Consider the following 27,116-nt stretch of genomic DNA (forward strand, 5'->3'; position numbering starts at 1 on the left):
GGGACCTGAGGTTTCAGTACAGTAATCTCTTGTTCATTCATTTCCTTGAAGTATTCTAATTCATAAATCAAATATACTCATAGGAGGAGTGTAGAAAAAGTGTTTACGGCCATGTAAAAGCATTTCTTAACATTGTTAGAGCCTTATAGACATGAAATAACACCCCTATAGTCACCTTTACACTTCTATTGCCCAAAATAGTAGACAAAATGAGACACGTAAGATATAAATAAATTAGAATATAAACTCTCCGATTTGTTTACTTTCTGCTCTGTGCGATACTTCTTGCGGTGGCGATTGTGTCATCAATGTACCATTACTGACACCTAGTGACCAGTGTAGAATGCTACATACAGTGCATATCATGTTTTTAATGTGTCTCTGAATGCCTTGTATTTGTATTTCACTTCATTTTATGTAAATGTAAGGTCAAAATATGCAAAATCCTGCCAAATACGTATATTTTGGTGTAATAAAGGGCTGTACTCAGACACAAAACAATGATGATTTTTAAATTAATATAGTTTGAAAAGCCGTGAGAGTGAAGCTGCTGAATTCAAAGTCACAACGTAGGATCAATAAAGCCTACGTAGTCGTTCATGTACGGTACAGAACTACTGGAGAAAGCAGAGCCCTCCCTGTCATGCTGTGGTAGGTTGGAGGAATCTTCTATTAAAAGCTTTAAAGCAACTCCTGGTTTCCCATATGAAGCCACCTAATAAATCCTGGATTTCTTTTGTCTTTCTTGCTTAATATCTGCACCCTTTGTCAGAAAATATTACAGCGCCTGAAGGAATTCTGTGTGACAGTAGTTATCACACATGCGCCACTTTTGCAATTACACCCATGGCTGACTTCTTTTAGCCGCTTTGAATTTATTTCCAATGACCTTTATGTCACCAAATGAGGCCAAGTATGGAAAGAAGTTTCCAGCAGTGTTAATTGTTTTAGGCATCGAGGTGCAAAGAGTCGGAGTGTGTATGAAAGAACTAATTGTGATTCATTTGTCTGTTTCTCTCCTCCAAGTTGCTCTTGCTTCCTCGCACCTGTTCGGCACACCTTCCTCGTTCGCATGTGACGAGTGAAGTCGCGTGGAAACAAAATAAAAAGGCCAATTAAGCAGAGAAAGGAGGTGGGGGGGCTCTTTTGCTCGACTAATGAACAACAGTTTCTAGTTGTGTCCTCCTTTGTTGGTGTGGTTGTGTGAGAGCAGGCCATAATGAGGGGGTGTCTGTGGTTACTCGATGCGGGATTCAGGATACTGGGAATGCATGATGGAATGAGGCTGTTTTTAGGGCAGGGGTGTTGATTTAATTCTCGGGTCGCCACGAAAGCAGAAAATGAAACATGCTGCGCTTTCTGTTGCACATTTGGTCATGGACCTCATTTTTTTCACACTATAAAGTCACTGATTACGCAGCGTTTGGACAATTTGCGTGACAAAACTTCCAAATCAATATTTTGAATCTTTGAATCTTTGGTGGATTACACAGCGTACGTTCACAAGCGGGATATCATGGAGGAGCTTCTGAGGTGGATAAAGGAGTCAAAAGAAACAACAAGTACTCTCACAGGCAGCACGATTTCCCTTTGGTTTCCTGTTGTGTAAGCTGATTCCTGCAGCTTAGTACAGTACACAGTATGTGTAAACACAGTACGTGTAAACACAGTATGTGTAAACACAGTACGTGTAAACACAGTATGTGTAAACACAGTATGTGTAAACACAGTACGTGTAAACACAGTACGTGTAAACACAGTACGTGTAAACACAGTACATGTAAACACAGTACATGTAAACACAGTACGTGTAAACACAGTACGTGTAAACACAGTACGTGTAAACACAGTACATGTAAACACAGTACATGTGTACACAGTACATGTAAACACAGTATGTGTAAACACAGTACGTGTAAACACAGTACGTGTAAACACAGTACATGTGTACACAGTACATGTAAACACAGTACATGTAAACACAGTACATGTAAACACAGTACGTGTAAACACAGTACGTGTAAACACAGTACATGTAAACACAGTACGTGTAAACACAGTACGTGTAAACACAGTATGTGTAAACACAGTACGTGTAAACACAGTACATGTAAACACAGTACGTGTAAACACAGTATGTGTAAACACAGTACATGTAAACACAGTACGTGTAAACACAGTACATGTAAACACAGTACATGTGTACACAGTACATGTGTACACAGTACATGTAAACACAGTACGTGTAAACACAGTACATGTGTACACAGTACATGTAAACACAGTACATGTAAACACAGTACATGCGTACACAGTACATGTAAACACAGTACATGTAAACACAGTACATGTAAACACAGTACATGCGTACACAGTACATGTAAACACAGTACATGTGTACACAGTACATGTAAACACAGTACATGTGTACACAGTACGTGTAAACACAGTACATGTAAACACAGTACATGTGTACACAGTACATGTGTACACAGTACATGTAAACACAGTACATGTAAACAGAATGTTTCTGGCCTGGCCAGCGAGCACGGCGCTGGGCAAGGACATGGAGGATGTTGAGCTCCGTTCTTTGGCGGAGCTCCTCACTGGAGATGTGGTCATAACGCTGCACACTCTCGATGGTTCTGAGGGCGCAGGACTCGAAGCCATGGATGCGGGAAGACGTGGTCCTGCAGAGTGGCCAGGTCGCTGCCCCAGGTTGTTGACCCGCAGCTTGGTGCAACATGACCATCTGTGAATTGAGAGCTTTGGCTTTGGGCTCAGCTCCCTCTTCACCACAAGGGACCCTTGCAGAGGTGTGAAAGCACCCTTTGAGGAACCCCACTCAAAGGAGCAGCAGGGTTGTGAGGACTTCTCTCCACTGTGATGCTGTGTTTTGGACTGTGAACTTGTAGTCACCGAGTGAAGTTGTCTGTTCTCATGTATTTAGACCCACGTTCACCCTTTAAGTTTAGACAAAACCAAATAAGATCACCGTCACCATTTGCTAGTTTTGTGTTGCTGACATCATTGTGCTCTTTGTTCAACGTATCAAGCGTTGGAAAAAAAGGCTTCTGAGGAAGAAAAGCTGAGTTTCGGCTGGCGAAATTGATGCAGCAAGGCCTGTCAGGCAGCCTGACATGCTCATTCTAGGCGAGCAGTGTTTTTTCCTGTCTAATGAAAATGTTACACTGCTCTCTCATCCTCCTGCCGTGGCCCGCTATTCCCGGAACGCGGCTCTGAGTGGGCGGTTATTCTGTCATCATTGCGGTGGGAATGTGCGCTGGAGCACTCACATGCACCTTCAACGCGCACACTGAGTCAGGGTCTATCCAAAGTCATTTTACTATCTTTAACCGCTGCCTAAAAGCCTCTCCGGGGATGATGTGCTTTATTTATTTCATTCGGATGGCTCGTACGTATTGAAGGTACGGACCGACCCTGACGCTGACACATCACATTCATTCATTGTTGCTTGTTTTTGTGTGTTCTGTTAAGACGGGCCGCCTCAGATTTGTCGCTACTTGTTCACCCTCTCGAATAAACACGTAACGGGACTGTGTGAATGTCGCTTGTCGTTACGACTCTGTCACCGCAGACTCACCTGGGCTTCCAGAGAAGATGGAAGGTGTAGCAGGAGCCATCAGTGTTTATTCATGTTTAGCCAATATGCTTATTTACTGCTTTTACGTACTCATTTTCAAATCAGCGACGAGCGACACATCTAGCGGCTTTTTCTGGTAATGTTGGGGACTTTTGGAGGGTTGACATGAAAGCACGTGTGGCTCTTCTCAACGAGCAGTGGGTGCCGCTTGGGCCTCTCTCTCTATAAAAGCACTTAAAGCTGTCTTCGTCTTGTTTGTCACATCAAAAAAGTGACAGAAGAAAACAGTAAAAGTAACACAGTAAAAGATGTTTAAGCCATAAGAATGGCCACAAGGTGGCAGCAGTGCATTTGATAAGAGCTCGGCATGGACCTTTTGCATGTCAAAACACACTCGACAGTGAGGAGGAAGTGAGAGCACGTGGAGGAGTGTCGCGTGCAGGCGGTTAGGCATTGTAGGGGAATTTTAACGTGTGCACGCGTGCACACACGAGCACACACACAGTATAGTTCCAAATGTGAAATTGTATTCTACAGTATTAGAAACAGTATTCTAATATACTGATATAACTATACTACACAGTATTCTAATATACTGATATAACTATACTACACAGTATTCTAATATACTGATATAACCATAATGCTGTTCTTATGTTTCAAGTACATGGGCCAGACGTGGCCGTCAAAGAGGCCGGGGGGGTCTGGTACACAGTATTCGAATATACTGATATAGCCATAGTACACAGTATTCTAATATGCTGATATAGTCATACTACACAGTATTCTAATATACTGATATAACCATACTACGCAGTATTCTAATATACTGATATATAGTCATACTACACAGTATTCTAATATACTGATATAGCCATAGTACACAGTATTCTAATATACTGATATAACCATACTACGCAGTATTCTAAAATACTGATATATAGTAATACTACACAGTATTCTAATATACTGATATAGTAATACTACACAGTATTCTAATATACTGATATAGTAATACTACACAGTATTCTAATATACTGATATAGTCATACTACACAGTATTCTAATATACTGATATAGTCATACTAGACAGTATTCTAATATACTGATATAGTAATACTACACAGTATTCTAATATACTGATATAGTAATACTACACAGTATTCTAATATACTGATATAGTAATACTACACAGTATTCTAATATACTGATATAGTAATACTACACAGTATTCTAATATACTGATATAGTCATACTACACAGTATTCTAATATACTGATATAGTAATACTACACAGTATTCTGTGTGCCTTGAAAGATCATCTAAAATGGCCGCCACTGAAGGGGTTGTCTTTTGAAAAATGGCTGTGGTTGAAGGAGTTCATTTCATTTTGTTTCAATTGATTAACGTGCTAAAATCACTGCAGTGACGGCCCAGATATGCTAAGCTGATAAATATAGTATCACTTATTTTATGATGAGTGTGATATCGTGTTCAAACGTTCCCTATGTCCTAATATGCCATATCACTCCCGTATTGAACATGTTCCTCCTCCATGAACTTGAATATTCCTCCGATAGAAGTAAAGGTGCAGGACACACACACACGCACACACACACACACACGCACACACGCACACACCCACACACACACACACACACCCCCACACACACACACACACACACGGCCTCCTGGCCGCACCTGCCATACGATTAACCCTAACACACACGCACACACACACACACACACACACGCACACACACACGCACGCACACACACACACACACACACACACACACACACACACACACCCCCACACACACACGGCCTCCTGGCCGCACCTGCCATACGATTACATTTGATTATTTGTTTTGTCTGTGCTGCAGATGCAAGCTAATTAATGGCAGCTGATTTGATCTGCACACTGACAGTCGAATTCCCGTTTCGAGTCTAGCGTGCGAGGCTTCATCACCTGACAAAAGCGGCGGGTTTCTGGAGGTGTTGAGGGACGGTGGGATTTAACGGATTCTGGTGTTCTGAAGGGTCTGGGTGCGGACAAAGCCCAGCTGGCGGGCAGTACAGACAGGTGTCTAAAATGAGGGGAGAATAGCAGAACAACAAGGGGGGCTGTCTGGCATATCGGGACGCCGTTGAAAGGAGCTTTCACCTGAACGCACCGCTGCATCCTAATAATTCCTCAGCCCATGGAGAAGGGGGGGGGACACCTACTGCTGTATCTTCCCTGTGCTTAACACTTCATCCCAGCAGCTGTGAGGGGCACACACCTGGCGGCCATCCATCTGGCCGTGTGAGCGAGTGCATGTCTGTGTGCTGATAGGAGTCCATTTAAATAGGTCCTGCGGTGGATGGGGTCTCTGAGGTTGATTGCTCTGCCTGCCATTAATCTTCAAATGGACCTTATCTGGCCAATCGCAGTGTCCTAGAACCGCTCTGAACCTCTCAATCTGCAAGCAGCGAACAAGACATCTCGATGCTCCAAAGCTCCGCGACACCGTCGCTACTCGTTATTTATTCCACACCCCCCAAGTCATTTATCACGATGGACTTCGCATGCTTCACCGCAGTGCAGCACTTTAATTCTTGTATTGCATGTGATATAATGGTCCATTATTATTCTTTTCTTTTGCTTCTCCTTTCATACAGTCCATAAAATGCTTTCTGACGACGGGATGGTTTTTGCCGCCGGTCAGTTCCAGCAAGTTCCTGGTGGAAGAACCATCATCACCGCAACTAAACAAGCGTTTTGTTATCTCGTGGCTTCAATGACAGGAGCCAAACTCAAAGCACGGCAACACGGCACTTGAAAATAGATTTTATATTCTCTTTTTTAGTACATTTAAGTATAAAATATAGGTATGCTTTTATTTCATTTCTTAATTTTAATATATTTAAAATACTCATATTCCAACTTCATTCAAACTTTAAATAAAATATCTTTTTGCTAAATGTATTTCTTCTGTCAATTTAGACAGAATTTAGTTGTTGTCAAGTTGAAATATAAAACGAACGATAGTTCCGTATCATTATTATTATTATTATTATTATTATTATTATTATTATTATTATTATTATTCTAATAATAGTTGTAACTAGAGTATTGTTGTCGTTGTGCTCAGCACCGTGACGTCGTTCAAGGTTTGTTGCTAACACAACAGAAAGTGAAAATGATGATAATGACAGGTGTCATGATATCATGAGGCGCTGATACATGAATATGCTTTCACAGATACAGGGTAAATGTGGCCATGTGGCCAGTTTGACCCCCCCTGGCTTGAATGAATGTTCCAGTGGTGTTTCCAGGAGACCACCTTCTCTTTGCACCATCAAACTTTCCTGTTTTCTGTTTGAGTTTTTACTTCTAATCGCATGATGCAGTGAGCGGTGAATCCTTGGATTCGTTCGACTCGGGAAGATAAACGCCATTTCCTAAAATGTCCCCAGCAACAGGGGGAGGATGACCTGGTCCTGACCCCGGATGGCACACGGGAGTTCATGACCTTTGAGATCCCACTCAATGACTCGGGTTCAGCAGGCCTGGGGGTCAGCGTCAAGGGGAACCGATCCAAGGAGAGCCACGCCGACTTGGGCATCTTTGTCAAATCCATCATCAACGGTGGCGCTGCTAGCAAGGCAAGTGACAGCTATGCTCCGTTACGCAGAAACGGATTCGGTTCAAAAAGAGCAAGATCCACATTGACCTTAGTGGGGGTGTAAATATAAACGTATAAATACTGTACATAAAGTAGGTATAAACTTCCATGAAGACTAAGCGCTATAATGCTAGGTGTTAGCATGTTAGCTTGTATGTTTTTTCAAAGATATCAACTTTTATAGGATGGACGTCTACGCATCAATGACCAACTCATCGCCGTCAATGGAGAGTCATTGCTGGGGAACACCAATCAGGAAGCCATGGAAACGCTACGCAAGTCAATGTCGGTGGAAGGCAACAAACGGGGGATGATCCAACTCATCGTCGCCCGGCGGGTGGGCCAAAACAAAGAGGTAGCTAACTTAGTTCATTGCTTTGCTTTTGTTCATGGACCCAATTGCCTGCCTCATCTTCTGCCCAATCCAAAATCTCGTATTAGTCGAACGGTCATGTTGAAACTGCCAGTGGTGCAGCTGCGGAAACTCACCCATGTGTGAAGCTTCTGCCTCTTGACTGCTGTATAGGCCCTAATCCGTCCCAGCGCCTTGAAATAACTTTTATGGGATGACCCGAAAACCATGAACATCTTCAAACAGTCCCATTTCCTGCGCAGGATAGGCGATAGCATCTCACATTTCTCCGAATCCTTGGTGTGATTTGCTTCGCCCGCAGTGGGCCTTGATGTGATATCTATGATTGACAGCTTTGCTGAATAACACCGCATTGGCTGGGAAGATAAAGGATTCTGTCTGGCAACGGAGTGGAGGTTTGTCATACGCAAATAGTCAAGGATATTGAGAGCCTTATGAATATACCGTTTAAGTACAATAAGAACGTGGGTGAATTCTCAATGGTGTTCTTATTTGATAGTAAAATGCACATGCCAACCAGTATCGGCTTCATGTGAAAGTGACGGCATTAGTTACACCTGCACAGTCCAATCAGAACCAACACTAGAACTGGTTCTAAATAAGCTCAATGTACCAAAATATGAAAAACACCTCAGTAGTTCAGCCCCATTTTTGAACATACTGTTTAAAAAAACTCTAAAATTGACTTTACCAAATTCAGAAACAAACACAGCAGCGGCGGCAGCTCCAATATGTAGCGTTGCTTTTAGCTAGCAGCCTGAGGCGTTGTGAGCGAGCGTGTGGTGAAGGTAGTCGCTAGCTGGCTAGTAGCCAGCCGGTGTGGTGTGGCGAGGTGTCACTACGCCAGTAAGCAATAATAATAATAATCATAATAATAATAATAATAATAATGTGCTGTAGCTTGGTTCACGTGATGGAAAAGGAGCCTTGTTGGCGCTCATGGAGGTTTTTTCAGAAGGCTTTATAGGCGGGGTAGGCGTGTCCCATTACATGCATTCTTAGCTGCCTCTTTTTATTTTTTTAGAACACACAGAAAGGAGAGATGTGTTCATGTCTCACTAAGGTACTTTTCCTTGAAATGCTGTCCTGGTGATGCTTGAAGTAGAATTTCAGCATTGGCACTTTTGGAGCTGCTCGTCTATCGGGTATGTTTTTGTTGCACATATCCATTTGTGGCGCTGATAGTGGCCCACACTAATTCAGCTTCTTGCTTTTTAAATTGCACTTTCTATCCAAGCCTGCCTTCCCGTACCATTCCAAGCCCACCCCGCCACCTGGAAAAGCACAGCCTGCAGGTTGAGCGAGCCCTATCGCTTCTGTCCAGTCTCTCGTCTGGCCTTTTTAATCCCCGACTAGTGAGGCAGGTGGACATATCTCTGACATTTCTTTGTATTTGATCCACTTGGAGAGCCGGGTTTGAGCTGTTGGTGTGTAAGCTAACATTTACTCCCGCATCACTTGGATTGGATGGATGGTTTTGCAGAAAGCTTTGTAATCAGTTTGTGCAGAGGGTGGATACGATTCCATCCATTAAAATGCAATTAAACACACAGGAAGTTCGTGTTCTAAAAGGTAATTTGAATAGATGCCGTCGTGCCGCTTGACGTTTTCCAAGGGGAGTGGAAAGAATGACTTCATTAAGAATATAAGATCAGCGGCCGACCCCAAAAGAGAAAAGCAGACATGTCCTAATAGCAAGTGCCACCCTCATCTCCACTGCTGGACCCCTGGCCAGGCAGATAGCATGTAAGACCCAGCACCAGTTTGCCACTGTCACCCAAGCGAATGGGAGTGAGCACTGGAGGCCACCATTGAAATGAATCAGATCCATCACTGTCTGCAGGGGAGGGGAGCCGAGCTGCGCACACTAATGCATCAGAGGGGGTGCAGCCGCCTCACTCCATGAAAATTACACTGATTTCATCATCGCTTGCTGCTGCAGGCGAAAGTATCACGTGAGCGGTGGAACATTTCTCTGGAGTTGCAACTTGTTTTGGAGCACGGTGCAACACCACACAATGGTTGCAGAAGTAGCCTTTGTGTTCTTCACCGCCAAGCCAAGGATGCAAGCATTAAAGCCTTAAGATGTAAATACTCCTCGACTCGTGTGTGAGAATGAGGCCTGGGATTATTCCTGTCCACATGAAAACAGCTCAAAGCCATGCAGTCCACCAGCGTGGAGCGCTGGAAGTCCTGGTCCTTTCTTTCTGGTTCCTGGGACCTCCTTGCTGTCGGAGAAGCAGTCAGTCATCACCCAACATGGAAGCTTTTTCATTTGGATTAGAAAACAAGAGCAATATATTTGGTTACTGCGCTGCACGCTAGCATCGATGAGGAAGATGGAGGAAAGACCCAGAATAAAAGTCCAGTCATCCCTCTTTTATGGCGGTTGATTGGTGGATGTCTCGAAAAAAACAACGACCTTCATTTGCGGCGATGCGGACCATTCAGTCTGTGACTGGTCCGTTTGTATGACTTTGAAGCCAAAGTCTTGACTTAGTTGTCCCCAGCAACCAAGCGGAACTACGTTCTGCATCACGGACATCTGACCAGAACTGGACGTAGGAGACCAAGGGGGGGTGACTACAATGCTGATGGGGGTGTCGTACAACTTCATGTCATCAAATAGGAACGATCCCTTTCATGTCAAGAAAGGAGTGCTTGATTTGCTCACCTGCACAGTACAGGCAATCTCGCCTAATTGGAGAGGTTTTAAAAAAATTATGCTTTATCGGATGATACATTCATAATTCCCTCATATCAGCCTGGGATACGTGCACGTGGTGCACCCCAAATAAAAACATGACGGTCACAATAGAGTGTATTTGTATGACGTAGACTTATGAACTCCGCCATGTTGTACTGAGCAGCCGCTGCAGCCGCCCCTTTTGCGATATGGTCGCCCTCACACTCCCATTCCCGTGTGAGGGCGCCACCGAACGCCATCGAGAGAAAAGCAAAGCCCACTCTTGGAGCTGATGCTTTTTTCATCTTTCTGTTGGCGGCGCGTGTCCCAGGCGGTTTGGGCGGACAGTCTTTGCTGTCGTTCCAATTTTGTAGAGCAGCTGTGATTGGTGGCCTGCGGTGTCCTCGGATTAAAGCCTTCATGATCACCATCATGTACTTACGCGTGCTCTTCAAAGCCTCGTACCATGAAACTGCGTCTTGGAGAACAATTCTTCACACCGCCTTAACACTTATTTAAAAAATCATCAATTAATTTAGGAAAAAAAACAGAATTTGGTTGACGACGCCTGTGAAACTATGAAATCTAATTAAAAGTAGCTCTGGCGTACGTTTTCACGTTTCATCCGTGGGCTGTTCTGGTTTGACTCGTAGCGTAGCGCGCCCAAGACAGACACTTTATCTCTGCCACATCTTCCCCAGAACAATCATTTGTTCTCTCTACGGGCTCGTCTTTGAAAAAGTAGCCTTCTGCCCCCGATAGTCGGGGGAAAGGATCACTGGCAATTTGTTTGAAGCATTATGATTGCACGGCTGCTTCTTTTTCCATCTTTGTTCTGCTAATGCGTCGTCACGTGGGTTCATCTTAAATTACTATTCCAAAACTTTTTTCACATTTGGCATTTCAGCATGAATATTACTTTTTTTAGAAGGGATGCCGTTTTTGATGAGCGCTGTATTGGCTGTGGATGAAGTTGGGCCACATGAAATGAAGCAATTTTCCACGGACTTGAAAGCAATGTGCTTGGGAATGTGGGATGACGGCACAAGTGGGGCAAACGTCAACACACGGAAATGCCATTTCTTGGATAGATAAACTGCAAATTGGGAGCAAGCGAGTTGCTCCGTAACGTCACGTACCATGATGACGCGTCAGACTAACTGATCAGGGCACAAAGTAGAAACACAATTATCCAAAATGGAAGCTGAAGAATTTAGGTTTAAGTTTGGGTGACCGTATTTTCATGACTGAAAAGCAGGACCCACGGCCTGGCAAGGAGATACTCAAATAATACTGGAAGTTCACTGAAAGATGCCTTATTCCAATACTCTTAAAGTAGGGGTGCACCATAATTATCATGTCGATATGAGGGAATCATGAAGTCATACCGATGAATCCCATAACATTAAAAATAGCTCTGATCGTTAAAAAAATACACCAATGAGGCGATATTACCCGTATTGTGCAGGTAAGCAAATCAAGTGCTCCTTTCTTCTCCTGCCCGTGACGTTAACGTACTTTCTCCTGAGCTCACTTGTAAACAAACATTTACTTTCCAAGGAAGACATTTTGCGTGCTAGTTGTACCAACTTCTCAGCCATGAGGGGAAAAAACAACAAATAAAGCACAAAAAATCCTTATCAGCCACTTGAAACGCCAGCGCCACAGTATTTGAAAAGTGCATCAGGTTTTCCAGAGACCTCCATGGCAGCACGCCAGCTGCTCGGAGCGTGTGCCCGAATACAGTGCACCTTGCTGGGCCACAGCAGGTGGCTCCTCCCCCTCTATACTCTGGTTCTCCTGATAGTAGTGATGTCATCATATTTCATTAGGACTAATCAACAAATCCTAATTAGTTCCAGTCCTTCTTACCTCCAGGTGTTCACTAACTACACTTACATCTAAATTTAATCGGTTATCGGTACCACATCGTTCTTGAGAAGCAGAATGTTATCATTATCGGTATCAGTTTGAAAAGAATCTTCCCTGCATTCTTTTTCTATTTTTCATGACGTTTCAGTCGGTGGGCAACATCTGTTCGTCTGTCACACGGCCACAGTTCATGTCAGCCGCAGATATGAATCACACGTTCATCCGTCTGCAAGCAGACGGTCTGATAATGAATATGCTTTCGTCTCGCTGATTTAAAATCGACCACTAACCGTAAACCCACGCCTGTCTGCACATTTGCGGTGTCATTTATGTCCGAGATCGCCAGCAGACATTGACAGACGCTATTGACAAGCTGACGACGGTGTGTGTGTGTGTGTGTGTGTGTGTGTGTGTGTGTGTGTGTGTGTGTGTGTGTGTGTGTGCGTGTGTGTGTTTGTGCTGTTTGTCCACCGGCATTACTCACAACCGAAACATCACACTCACACCCGCATGCGGCAGCGCACAACCTGCATGCTCTCCTCTCACACACAGGATCACACATTGGCAGCATCCTTAGGACTTGTCACAAAGAGCTCTAAAAACAGGCGTGTCCAAGGAGCGGCCGAGCCATTTGCGTCCTGTGGCTTGTTTTGATTGGTTGAACAGTTGACGTGCGCGTCTAAGCGCTGCTCAGGGAGTCTGATGACGATGGTTGGCCAAAACGTGCGGGGATTGGACAGTTGCGAGAATGGCTGCTGGCGTTGAATTTATGAGAATTGGAGGAATGGCGACATCACAACATCCTGGAGGGTCTGATTTACAAGGTTTTGCAATACTCTAATAGATAAACCTCTAATCAGTGCAAGCAATGGTGCATGTGGATGTAGAACTGACGCCTATATAGGGATGGCTACCGAATTCGGTACTTTTATTGAGTACCAATTAGGGATGTAATCGTATGAAAATGTCATATCCTGATTATCGTTATTATCACAGTACTGCTCAATGTGCTCAACATGTTGAAGTACTGATACACACACTGAAGTCTAACAAACACACACACAGACACAGAATGCTTTCTTTGGCCAAGCCCAGCATTGCAAACTGTGCATGTGTCCTTGCCGCTTACAGGGCTCGAAAGCGCACGTGATTGTGCAATGCATTGTGGGCCGTGGCCGCCATTGTTGAGAGCAAGAGCTTTTGTTTACGTCAGAGTCGGTGCTTTGAAAGAGAGAGATTCACAACGTAGCTATGCTTGGCTGCTTCTCAAGAGATGAGCAGTGTCAGGGAGTTTATCCAAATACGGTTAGCAACCATCCGCGAGGGAGTGGACGCTGGGGTGCAGGTGGCATCGGTCACATCGGGTTGCAGTCGGCACGGGCTCGAGCACTTGAAAGGCAAACAGGCTCAAGTTAGCAACCAATGACAAAAATGTATCCTGAAATGAGTGAAATGTTGCATCATTAAGAAGATGATGTTGCAATACAAACAGTATGGATGGATGTTGTTTTGATATGAAGTCGAGATATCAAAAATAAATGTATTAATCAAATAAACATTTTATTACCACATAATACACACAGAACTACCAAAAACTGGTACCATTTAGTACCGATACCGATTGTGAAGTACCGGGAATCAATACCGTGTGGGTTCAAATGTGAAAGGTATGATACATCGTACATCCCTCCACGTAGACTCTGATACCCACTCCACCACCGTGCACATTGACAGACTATCAACCTCTTTTATTAGTCCGATACTTAAACCTGCAGATACTTTAGATCGTTTCTTTGCTCAAAAATAGCTGGTGCGGTAAGCATGCCGGTTGGTAAGGCGGTCCGACAGCCCTGCAGTCAGTCAGGTAACGTTTATGTAAAGAGACAAGTGGGAAGGAAGTCACCGGCCCTAACAAAAGACGTCCACTCGGACGAGAGAGAAATGGATCGATAAATCCTGGAGAGAGCCATCAAGCAAAGCCCCCGTCTGGTAATTTATGGTTTTATTATTATTGAGCGCACCACTGCTGCGAGGGACCTTAACGCACTGACGGGCGGGACATTGAAGACAAATCATGACTTGATGATGAAGTTTGTTCTTTATTTCTTTTTAATCTTTTGATGAAATATCGTCTTTAAGTTATTACTAAGACATTAAGTTTGGCTTAATTCCAATGGATGCTTCTTACATTTTGTACTTGAAAGAACAGAAGCACCATAGCATCTATTCATGCCAGGGGTGTCCAAAATACGGCCCGGGGCAGCTCGCAGCACGTTGTAAAAATATAATTTAACAAGAAAAATCAGCAGTAAATTTACAAGAACCTAAATAAAAATATTTAGAGAAAAAAGTTGTATTCTAACAAGAAAAGCTGCAATTTTACGAGAATGAACTTGTAACATTGTCAGGAAAAATAATGTAATTTTAGTAGTTGAAATATTCAAGGAAATAGCTTTTTTAAAGGCGTACTGTTACGACAAACACGATGTTGGGTAAAAATATTATGGGAATAAAGTCAAAATATTACAAGAAGAAAATTTCCGAAGGTTATGTAAGAAGAAGGAAAATATTTTGAAAATTCAAAAACAAAACAGCAAAAATAGGAAAAAAGAGCAAAGACCAAAGTTCATACGAATAAGTCACTTTTTTATCCACTTTGTAGATCACTAAGCTAACATGCAGTTTTTTTCATGTAGTCTGCGTGTTGCTTCACAGAATATGTGTGCTGTGCCTGTACGGTGGAAGCGAGTACAGCAGAAATACAATTCCGCTGCTGCCGCCCCGTGAATTCCCAACCTGCTCTCTGAGGGCTAACTCGTTTAGGAGAAGCAGGGGAAACTCAATAGCAGCAATTGAGGAATAATATATTGAATCTGGTGGTTAAGTGGGCTGCTTGGGTCCAGTGTTGGACGGTGACGGGCTTTTGTATCTGAACACATCCCTTCTGTCGTGTCAAAGTCAATCGGATACGGGATAGACTGGTAGCATTTTGGCTAACATATCCCACTAAAGTTGAACACCCCTGAGGTTGGAACACGACCTACCACGTACCCTACCATCTTACCAACCGTATTTATGAACACATCACAATACCAAACATCACCTCACAAAAATGATGAACAAATGATTAACCGTGCACATATTTGCCTTTTTCTTTGGCTTATTCTGTCTTTCTTCACTTAACTTTGAAAAAGAACCACCCTCACAGAATGTCTGAAGAAACTGACCAGAAGAGAAATCACGCAGGATCTAGGAAGACTCAAACATGCTTAGACACACTCTAGTGGTTAACTTGTTTTTACACTTACACGGCCATGAAAGAGGATCAAATCTTACTTCAAAAATGTTGGTTTTTGCAGACATTTAGTTTTTAGAAAGGTGACAGGATGGCTTCTTTCTAGTTCCATTATTGCAGTACCAAACCAGAAATAATTAGGGATGCACGATATCTTTTTTTTCAAACCGACACCGATAACGTTCTCCTTCTCAAGACCGATAAAATGTTATATCTACCTTGTAAATGTAGATGTAAGTGTAGTTTGTGGAGGCAAGAAGGACTGAAACTAATTAGGGTTTGTTGATTGGTCCTAATGAAATGTGATGACATCACTACTACATCACTACTATCAGGAGAACAAAGGAGAAGGATAGAGGGGGAGGAGACACCTGGCGTGGCCCAGAAAGGTGCACTGTATTCGGGCACACGCTCCGAGCAGCCGGTGTGATGCCACGGAGGTCTCTGGAAAAGCAGTTGCACGTTTCAAACACTTTGGTGCTGGCGTTTCAAGTGGCTGCTAAGGTTTTTTGTGTGCTATATGTTTGTCCCCCCCATCACTGTACACCGCACAGTACAGGGAATATAATGTTGTTTTTTTTTTAATGATCGGTTATCGGAGCTATTATTAATGTTATAACATTTATTGCTATGATGTCATAATTCTTCTAGTGTCAACTTCCAACATTCGCACAATAAGTAGGTTGTCTGGTTCTTAAAAGGGGAGAGCAACATGAAGCTGGGCTGGGGGATCCAACCAGATGTCCCCTGGTTGTGTCCAGTAGGTCCGTTTGCACCTGCGGATGTGTGTGATCATCTGGACAAATAGAAGTTTTACCAAGAAGAACCGGATGTGAGAAAGCAAATGAAAAGTGGGGCATCTGACCTGCAGAGACGTGACGTGTGCCGGGGGCAAGATGCAGCAGCTTAAGGACTGTAATTACAGCATGATGGTGGAGGTGACTGGATTAGGGCTGCCGTAACAGGCTGGAGCTTGGATAGAAGGCCAGTAAATGGCAACAGATTTGACATTATTAGCCTTTGGTGACAGTTTAAGACTCCCGGTCAACACTCTGTTTCCTCTCCCTCGCTGAAAAGCCAAGGTCAGAGTGATGCTGACAGGGAGGCCAAGGCAATTTGTGCATGAGTTTGCATTTGATACAAATGTGGCCTCAGAGAAATGCAGGTATTATGCAAATACTTTGGCAAACACTCGCAGTTTTCTTCCTCCAGGGTAATCCACTCTGAAAACAACCAGATTAAGGTAGATTAAACACTTGCTGAGGTGATGAGAACTGATGGAAAGAATGGCCTAAAAGGCTTAAAGGAGCACTGCCGCTTTTGGATAAATGATCAGCTTGCTGTTGTTTAGGGATTAAATCACTGGTGTGATACTTACTGAGCCTAATCTACTCAGCCATTTCTATCCTGGTCGCACATGCAAGTTTACAGTATACGCCCCCAAAAAATCACAATGTATTATTCATAAAATGTCTGACAAGGTCACTGGAATCTGTAACTACTGGGGGTGCTCAAAATACTTCGACAGACCGTGATGACCATACATTCATATTTAGAAAGCCAACTGTGACATGTTAGATGCAGTGCATGAAGGAATGTGAGCCTCGTGAGGGCAGCAGACGGACGTGTCTGCAGGGTTTAATGCAGACTAAACATCAAGTTAAGAACTAACGTTGGCAGGAGGTATAAAGAATCCTGATTGGTATTGGCTTGAGGCTGCCCAGTGTGATGTTTGAGTTGAATGGTCCCGGTGCGTAGCCCTGGATGGACCTCTATCGTCCCAAACAGTTGCTGCCATCATGCAATGGAGGGTTCTATGTCAGAAGCTCACATGAAATATTTCATTATAGTCTTTAGTGGCCTTCTCTTGTGCCGCTTAGTCCCAAAAGTGAGGAGAGAAACACCTTCCACCTCTCCGGGTGTTGTTGTGGCTAATTGATGCTGGAATGCAATGGTCGTGGACATCTTCTCAGTGGAGACGTTCCTGTTAGACTATTACTCTGCCACAGTGATGTCTGCTGCCAGGAACATCACTGGACATTATGTTAAACATTGTCTGTGTGGTGAAGTTTAAGCATGATCAGACTCAATTAAAAGTGGAATTGTTGTCATTTTTATTTTTTTGGAACAATGCAAAGTTGACTGCAAAGTCTTATTTGCAGTAGAAATCCAATTAATTGAGGGAAACCGTGACGTGGATGCCTTTTTGAAGAGTATTCCACACATACGTACAGCCTAATTTCCAGACAAAATCCCTCCAGCGTGTCCTAGGTCGGCCCCAGGGCCTCCTCCCGACTGGGGAGGCATGCAGCCTAGATGCAGCTGACCCCTCTCCATGTGAAGGAGCAGCGGCTCTTCTCTGAGCCCCTCTTGGATGACCGAGCTCCTCACCCTCTCTCTTAGGGTGAGTCCAGCCACCCTACGGAGGAAACTCATTTCAGCCGCTTGTATCCACCATCTCGTTCTGTCAGTGACGACCCAAAGCTCATGACCATGGGGGGGGGACGACATCTTTGTGTCACTTTTGTCTCGAGGGGGGGGGGGCGGCAACATCTTTGTGTCACTTTTGTCTCGAGCCATTGAGCTTCAGCTAAAACTCTTCATCACAGCAGCGGAGCCTTTGGAAACCCGCTGGTGATAGTGGACCGTTGTAACCTACTGAGGATGTGTCAGAGATCGCTGCGTAAGACTTCAAAATGTGATATTATTCACGACTTCCTGAAGCTGCACGCTAAGCTTCATGGGAAATGCAGTTTTTAGCCATAAATGAGCTGCATCACTGTGCAAGCAGCAGGGTTCAAAGCATGAGAAAAAAGTAGCGTCTTTTACAGCGCCCAGTCTCAGCCATCCATCTGTCATATTAACTCAAGTCTTCATTTACTCGGAAACCACCTCTCTGTTTTTGCTTGTGTTGTCCGGATACAAGAAATCACTCCTCTCTGAACCCTTGGGAGACGAGCTTTTAATGAACGTTCCAATCAGGCAAATCCAACTTCCATCATTATGTTTACTAAAAATTCCTTAGCACTTCCTCTTTTCCCCAATGGATCTCTTGTTGTCCTGCTGCCATGGGGTCTGATCTATTAGTCTCATCTGTCTTGGCTGGACGTCAGTTTTAGCCAGAGACGCCTGGTTCAGCCCGTGCTTGAGGTGCATGGATGTCAAGCTTCAAGAGAGATGTCTGTGACAGGTTGGTTTTTTTCCCTCTCGTGTTTTGTTGGAAGCGCTTATGAAGCATTGTGGAAAGTCTCATTCTCCATTTAAAGCAAGTAAGTCAATATCTCTGGCAGTTAGAGACTGGAACCGGAACCGGTCTGTCCCCGACCCAAGTATGTTTGTGTGCCTGCATCAAAATGCACATGCACTGTTGTTATAAAAATGTGTTACGTTTGCACTTATTAAATGACTCCTTATAGAAAATGCAGCACCTTATTCGTGTCCTTTTCCTGTTCTGTCGCATGTCTTCGGGCTCTCATGTGCTAACATATGATGTTGCGTAATGCTATGTTTTAATAGTTTGTGTACAAGTACGGTGTACAAGGTAGACATTTTCTTTAGAAAGCGCCTGTTCAGGTTGTTTTGATTTGTCTCCTTTTTTATTCAATTGTTCCTCTCATTATTCTCAAAGAACTTATCTTGCCTCTTAACTAGCTTGAAGCCAGCTCATCATTAGTTAATTGGGCCCTTGGAATTGTCCTAACTCCCCCTTCTCTGTCTGAACGTCATCTTGTCCACCGTGTGTTTTGTGTAGGAACTCCCTGGCAGCCCTCCTATGCCGGGCCACCCTGATGGCCGTCAGGACAACCACGAGCGCCGCATCTCCCACTCCCTGTATGAAAGCATTGAGGGCTTCAACAGCATCTCCACACCGGTACCAACCTCAGTTAGGCGCATAGGTGAGTCATGCTTATCTCCACTCGGTCTCTGTTTTACCCGTTGGTCAAAATTGCCACTCCTTTTTCCTGCCTGTGAACCTCATGAATCAGTCTGTTTCCTGCACTCTGATGCGTCTTGTTCAGTTTTAGCCTCTACCAAGACACGTCTCTCTGCTTGCTTGTGTTAAATCCCCGAGCAGCAACCTCTCACAACCTCGCCCTTGCTCTCATTGCCCCGCATCCCAAGGTACACGCCACGTCTCACCATTCAAACCCCTCAGGGATTAACGTCATCCCTAATCTCCCATGCGTTCACTCCACTCCTGACTGGTTTCACTCAAGCCAATTCTCAATCTAGCCAGCTGACATCAGCCTGCTAACGTCTCGTCTCCACGGCTATATTGGAATTGGCAATTCAATCCTCCACCAGTCACTGCTGTCATCTCGCTATCGACGGGCCTTTAACATGCATGCACACAAGCTGAGGTGAGGGAGGGTGTGCTCGTATGGGATGATGGAGTGAAGCTTTTCACATTAGGTTTCCTTTGTCTACTTTCATATTGCTTAAGGCCAGGTCACAACTGGTCGTACGGAACGCAAGGAACGCACGGAGGGCGCATGTATGACCTGTTGATTTTTTAGCCACAGACCGGCCACAGAGGCTCTTTTCATGTCAAACAAACTCTCCGGGTGCTTACATTATTTTCAGGTTGCAAGACAAACGTTTGCACTTCGTTCGGCCAGCGTGTGTCTTAAGTACAATTTGAGGTTTGGGCAAAATGTCATTTTTTTTTTTTTGCGTCGCGCTTGCGGACTCCGAATGTGTGTCGTGCACCACATGTCCACCCTACATACGTAATTAGGGCAGCCAATGCGCATTCAGATGGTTCCTACGTATTGTTATTTATGTGACTGAATATGACGAATATGCCCGTGGTGCATCTGTGCACATGCTGCATGAGGTCACGGTTGGTGACTAAAGACCATACGCATGCTGGCCAAGACTTGTAATTAGGTGTCATTAAGGAAAAGAACCCCCAATGTAAACATATTAAGTGTGCCTATTGACCATTTATGCTCATAAATTGGAAAAAAAAGTCAATATCAGGACAAGAAGTGATGTAGGTCTCGCGCATGAGCAGAACCAGTCATGTTCTCGGTACGGATCTTTGGTTGGAACACAGCCCGCGCACGAAGCCTTCACACGAAGCCCGCATGGAACGCAAGGTCAGTACTTGTATTAAGTTTGACGGACGTTGGTCTTCCAACTTTGTTAGGTTGCGTTGGCTGTACGATTGAAACGACAGCCGTACATCCGAGCAGCCTCAGATGTCCTGCGTTGGATGCACAGGTTGCAGGTTGAGTGCAGTGATCTTACTCCTTCATGGTCTCTACAACTACGTTCTCCGTGAACAACAAAAAAAAACACAGCAATTTGGGGAACACCGCAAATCTCGCAGCCAAAAAAGTGTTGGTCCGGTTGTGACCTTGGCTTTCCTGCAATGTCTGCTCCTCACTTTATCATCTGATCCATTCCCACTTGAGCCCACAGTGACGCACTTCAGCTGCATATTGCAGACGGAGTGACTTTGTCATCGGTCAATGATCTTCACCTCTTTGGCATGTCACGCGCACACACGCATACTCGTTCAGCCAGAGCGGTGCCACTCTGCCACCGATGGTATTGGATCAGAGGCTGTGTCAGGCACCCTCTTCTGGTGCTTAATTAAGCCTCCAGATCAATAAGCCTCTGACATTGTCTCCATCCTTTTGGCTCTCCAGCTGCCTTATTTTCTTGTCTTTCATCGTTTTTCATTCCTAATTGGTTGGGTTTTCCTTTCAGTCTAGTGATGGTATTTATTCTACCAGCTGTTCTGAGGCTAGCTTATCAGAATGCTACACAAGTGGGCAAATGCGGGCGCACTGTCGACAAAAAAGTTTGTTTCCGACTGAAACTTCAAGGGTGCCCAGCGCCCGCCTCATCCTGCAGACGCGGAGTCAAATGAGTCAAGTGGAAAAGTTTTAAGGAGTGTGGGAGTGCATGTTGACGCTGTAAGTTCACATCGCAAGCGAAGCGGCGCAAAGCCTTAGATCTGTGGCTCAGTTGTTTCACGGCGAGTAAACGTGTGTGCCTTTTTCCATCCCTGTCTTCAGGCTGCCTCGGAGTCGTGCCCTCATTAACCCATGCCTACCGGCTGTGACAGGTCTGCATCGCTCCGTTATTTACAAAACATCCCCTGTTTTCGGCTGTAAACGTGACTTTGTCATTTGCTTAAATGCAGTATAATATACTGTATATACAGTCACATTTCACAGTTTAGTTTTTCAGTAATATGTTAATCATCACCTTTGTGGTTGAAAACGGCCCATTATTATTAAAAAGTATGCATGTTTAAGCATTCAAGCATTAAAATAGCTAAATGAATAAGGCATTATATACAGTATAAGGCATTTACAAGATGTGCTGATATATCATATTCTACACTGGTCACTAGGTGTCAGTAATGTTACATGGATGAGACAGGAGCCACCACAGGAAGTACTGTAGACAAACAGAAAGTAATAAAAGGAACTGTCGCAATGCAGTGAGTCTATATTATTCTTAGATGTCTTATTTTCTCTTATTATGTCTACTGTATTGGGTAATAGGAGCGTTAAGGTGACTATAGGGGTGTTATTTCATATCTGGAGGGCTCTAATAATGTTAAAACCGTATTTAGAAGGTTGTAAAGAAGTTTTCTGTGCTCTAACTATGAAAATATTCCTTTGATAAGTAAGAAATCCCATCCCACTTTGTGGAAATTCACTTATCACGGTGGGGTTTGGAACCGGTTGACTGTCAGGTCGTCCATTGTATTTATAAATCAGTGTGTGAGATGTGACACGTGGGTTTGGGTGCAAATGTTGGGATGTGGCTTCTGAAGGTCAAAATGCACACAGCTGCCAGGCCTTGACTGATAGTTTGATGCAAAAAGCACAGTAATCATCACATGCTTGCGTCACTACGTCCTTATGGCTGCTGGCAGTGCTGACACTGACACGTCTCCACATAGTCAGAGGCATCCTAATTCCCTGTTTGCTTCAGCAAAGCGTGCCGTGCTGAGATATTGTCAGCTTTGGCGTCACACGTGCACGCCGTTCATTTCCACGCCATGGCTCTTGGCTGAACCCATAACCAGCAGGAGGTGAAGGGCGGCACACCGTGCTCGACTCTTGGTTGAAGTTAAATGACTCTCTTACAATTTAGTTCCTTTCTTTCCCTGCTTGCCTATTCTAACCAGACACCCTTTTGCCCTTGGGGAGTGAAAGGATACATTTTTTCCCCTCAAGGAGAGAAAACGGACAAAAGAAAGGAAGGAATTAGTGCAAGAAGGATGACGTGTGCACAGTGTGGCAGTGAGAGCCAGGGTATAATGCAGAGGTCGTTATCACACTTGGCTTTGCCTTCCGTTCTCTCCAACTGAAAAGTGCTGCTGGGTGTCACATCCTCACGCTGGGGTGAAAATTGAAGCCTGCGGATCGACACCGTCTGAGGGGGCGACCGCTTGGCCGAGTTCCCAAAACGGGCAGGGTGTGGGGGGCAGGAGCTTGCAGGTGGGAACGAGGTGAGTGAACTTCCTGTTGTCGCACAGGAAACATGTTCTTGTACTGTCATGACAACAGCAAAAGGATACTTCGGATGTTGAACTTGTTCCTGTGTTTGGCATCCCCATCAGCAGTGTAGTCTATCAACAGGGACTTACCCCCCACTTTGTTCCGTGAGCGGAGTCCTGGTTGGATTTCGGTGAGGCTACTACGCCTACTATGTCGTGCACTAGACGGAAACGCTCTCTGACAAGGTGTCAATAAGTCATGCAGGAAAGTTTGTGCCAATGCGCAACGTCCGTCACAAATTGCGTGCCAAGTGCATAATTTATGCGTAAACAGAACGCAAACGGTGCGCAAACTAGCATCTTCACGCTTCTCAGGCGTTCCATGAATAAACAAATAAATGAGACTTATTGCCATGGCAACTAGCGGGACAATGCGGAAGTGTAAACACCGCTAAACCCGATAAGATGTGTCCATATTGTACGCCATCCAGAAAATGTACAGGGGCAACATTTTGTTGTCAATTTTTGATGTTTTCCGAAAAACCAGTGTGAAAAACCAGACTGATTCATGAGGTTCAGTGTTGCTTTCCAGGGTCCTTGGGTGCCTCTGTACCCGACCTCATGTGTCCAGTAAAGGTTGTTACCATCTGAAGCACTTATGAAGTTTTCCCCAACATGCCACGGAAATAAATGTTCCCTGCAATTCCACTGATGAAGAAATCCCACGTGGAGTGTGTGTTCCAATATTGCATGACAGTCCTGGAGCTTTAGTTTACACAAGCGTGTACTTAGTGAGATCACCTCCTTCTTTACATGCGTAGGTCAGATATCCATGGTTAACTAACGTTCCCTCCATCCGTCTGATCAATAGGCCATAAAGTATCCGAGATGGAGAGAGCACAAAGGAAGGATGAGAAGTGAGAGCAGAAGGTAGAAGTGATGGACACAGATGGAGGGAAGAAGATGGAGCAGTTCTATTAGTGTGACCTCTCACCTTACAGCTCAATGTTTCAGCGGGCGATGCCTTGCTCAGAAGGCAGAGAAACAGAAGAGTGAAGCACTGATCCATTTGAACGGATGTTGCCAGGTGGCCTCTCCGGCCACGGGACTCATTTGTCTCCGTCTGCACCCGCCGCCAAAGGGAGGAAGAACATTTCTGCTTCAGTGTCATCAAATATCTTCCACACAGCCGACCACAAGCGGCCTGAGGGTTGCATGTGGAGAAACGTGACTTTGCTGATGACTGAGTTTCCACAGACATTCCCGGTTCTCCCGACATTTCTAACTTGAGCTAAATTTCTCTCATGTGACGCCATGTGGGAATTCTTATTGGAAAGTAAGCCTGGAAGTAGTCCCAAAAAAACAGGATGAATGGCTCTTGATGTTGTTGGACTGATGAGGTCACTGCAGTCCGAAAACACTCACTGTGGCTTGCAGCACCGTGATTGTTTTGGTCGTCCTGTTAGAGATGACATACAGTAGTATTAAACTATAGAATGAAACCACAGAGGCACTGTTGCTTGAACCTTGCACACACAACCTTATCTGCTTGCTGCAGCTTGCTTCACTCAGACCACACACACACACACACACCCTAGACTGCAGTTAGAACTAAATAAAAAAGTAGATGTAAAAAGTTATTGGTTACCGGTACTAGGGGTGGGGGAAATAATCAATCCTTACATGCATTGCGATGCGGACATTGACGATTAGCAATCGATTCGTAAATGTCAATAATCGATGCTGACGGAACAAATAAAAAACTGATAAAAAAGATGGAAAGCGGAAGTGCCGCCCGGACAGTTTGTGGTGGTGCATCGAAGTGTAACGGGTGCCACAGACGGGAGGCGACAAACAACTGAACTGTGATTGGCGAAACTCAACCCCAACGCGTCGCAAACCCTGCACACGGCTGGCGACGAGCAGCTGTGACCAGCTACAAGTAGTGTTGATGGAGTACTTTTGCTAGTATCTTGGTAGTATTGAAGATAAAGTAACATAAATGTCTGTTTAAATGGAAGTAAACTACCCAATCCGTTTACTCTGGCACCACCGAGTTCCCACGCCTTTGCTTTTGTCTTTACAGCTCTAGATTCTTTTTTTAGAAATGCCAAATAGCTCCGGGAAGTTCATCTGTTTCATGTTTATTTTAATTGTAGCTCATTACAAGCATGCTTTGTTTTAGTAGTACACACTGAGCAAAGAAATGACATATAGAATAAAACGATGCTTGATGCATCGATAATGTTTTATCATCGAGATTCCCACCCCTAACCGCTACCATATCAGCCTTGAGAGGCAGAAAGTGATCAGTGTGACAAGGAAAGATGCTGTGCAGCTCTACTTTGAAGAGGTTAAATTGTGTTTATATGTAAGTCTCACCTGGCTGTTAGTGGCAGGAACATCCAAAGTGCGACATACAGTTCGGAAACAACGCTTGAGGTCGTGCATTTGTTTCCCAGTGCAGTGTTGTCATATTCCAACTGCAGGAGCAACGAGGGTGGGCAGAGTGTCATTTCTATTCTATTACTTGGAGCAGCAAAGGAGTGCTGCACTGCTGCTAATTATGTTCATCTCCCAAATCATCAACGGACCACTTCATTATACCTGTTTCCTTCTCGGCGTGCTGCTCACTTCTAGATGAAGAAAAGATTAAGCGGGTGCTATTAGTCATTCTTTCTTCCAGTATGATTTTACGCATCTACACTGTCTTGGTATTATTTGATGAATAAGGTGGGGTATGTATTGCTAGAATGTTAGCACCCTGATGCGCAGGAGGAGGATCACATGCATTGGTAGATATGCTGTGATAAACTGAGTATTATTTGAAGACAAACAGCAGTATCATTCATGTTATCTATGTACAGTAAAATCATAGTCGGTCACTCGGTAAGCTGTAAAAAAAAAAGAAAAAAAAAAAAAATCTGCAAATCCGCAAAAGGTGAACCACACTAGAGCGAGGGAACGCTGCATTTCAAGAAAAAAACTGCAACTGAGTTTTGTTATGCAGAGGAAAAAGCATATAGTTGTAGTATCAACTTAGCATTTGGCTCTTTTTTCCCATTTTTCATGTTTTTTTTCAACTTCCTTCTTCTTCTTGCAATATTAGGAAGTTTTCTATTTATCCAAAAATGACAACTTAATTTTGTTTAGTTTGTTTTTCATAGTATTACAAATATATACAGTATATTGCAGTAGCAGAGGCTACTGAAATGATTTCATTTTTCCTCATATTGTGATTTTATTCTCATGAAATTGTAACTTTTCTTGTTAATATTTTCTTAATATTTGACTTTATTCTTGTAAAATATTTTGCTGTTTTTCACCTCATTTTCATTTTACACCTATTTTAACTTTCTTCTTGTAAATGTTCTCGTAGTTCTGACTTTATTCTCATAATATTTTGATTTTGTCTTTTTAATATTATAGCTTTTTCTGCAGCCTACTTTTCCTAAAATTCCAACTTTATTTTTTTTGTTTCTCATAATGTTACAACTTTTTTCTTTAATATTTCAGCTTTATACTACTAAAATGTTTTTTGTCTTACTACGACGATATTCTCGTAAAGAATGACATTTTCTTGTTAGATTACAATTTGTTTTCATAATATTTTGACTTTATTCTTGTAAAATTACTGATGATTTTACATTTTTTTGTATCTTTGTATCTATATCTTGTTCAATTCTATTTTTAGAATGTGCCGCTGGCCAATAAGAAAGCAGCTGTGGGCCGTAAATTTGGTTTGGTTTGGTTTAGTTTATTTGAACATTATTGGACACCACTGATAGAACATAATGAGATTTTACGTTATTCCAGGTCACCGTTATGTTTCCTGTGCACGGCTGTTTTGTGTCTTTGTTTTCTGTCCCTTTACACGTTAATTTCGTTCTCGCAACAAAGCAAAGTGAATTACACACCTCATAGTTGCAATAATTGCTGTTCAGAATGACTTCCACAACGTGCGTCTGTCATGTGTTGGCGCTCCGTGAAATGAAATACCTGTTGGAGTCATTATGGGGTCCTGCCAGGGCAAATGTTGCTGTCTGCTGCTCTTCATTACACAAAGTTGTTCCTCAGCCATAAATCATCAAAATGCTTGTCTGATAATGAAAACCACACAGGAGTTTTAGCATGAAAGCCTTTGTCT

The 27,116-nt window shown here is 43.7% G+C and overlaps 1 protein-coding gene across 2 annotated transcripts in view; it reads left to right on the forward strand.

Moving 5' to 3' along the window:
* The window catches only part of LOC129173895 (partitioning defective 3 homolog), a 308,256-nt gene that overhangs the window by 135,622 nt on the left and 145,518 nt on the right, over positions 1–27,116 (forward strand). For both annotated transcript variants that reach the window (XM_054765212.1, XM_054765211.1), the window contains exons 13-15: positions 7,067–7,255; positions 7,460–7,630; positions 19,253–19,397. In XM_054765212.1, the coding sequence (XP_054621187.1) occupies positions 7,067–7,255; positions 7,460–7,630; positions 19,253–19,397 (505 nt within the window). The remainder of the gene's footprint in view (positions 1–7,066; positions 7,256–7,459; positions 7,631–19,252; positions 19,398–27,116) is intronic.

Source organism: Dunckerocampus dactyliophorus, chromosome 21 (assembly GCF_027744805.1).
Source record: "Dunckerocampus dactyliophorus isolate RoL2022-P2 chromosome 21, RoL_Ddac_1.1, whole genome shotgun sequence".
Lineage (NCBI taxonomy): Eukaryota > Metazoa > Chordata > Actinopteri > Syngnathiformes > Syngnathidae > Dunckerocampus > Dunckerocampus dactyliophorus.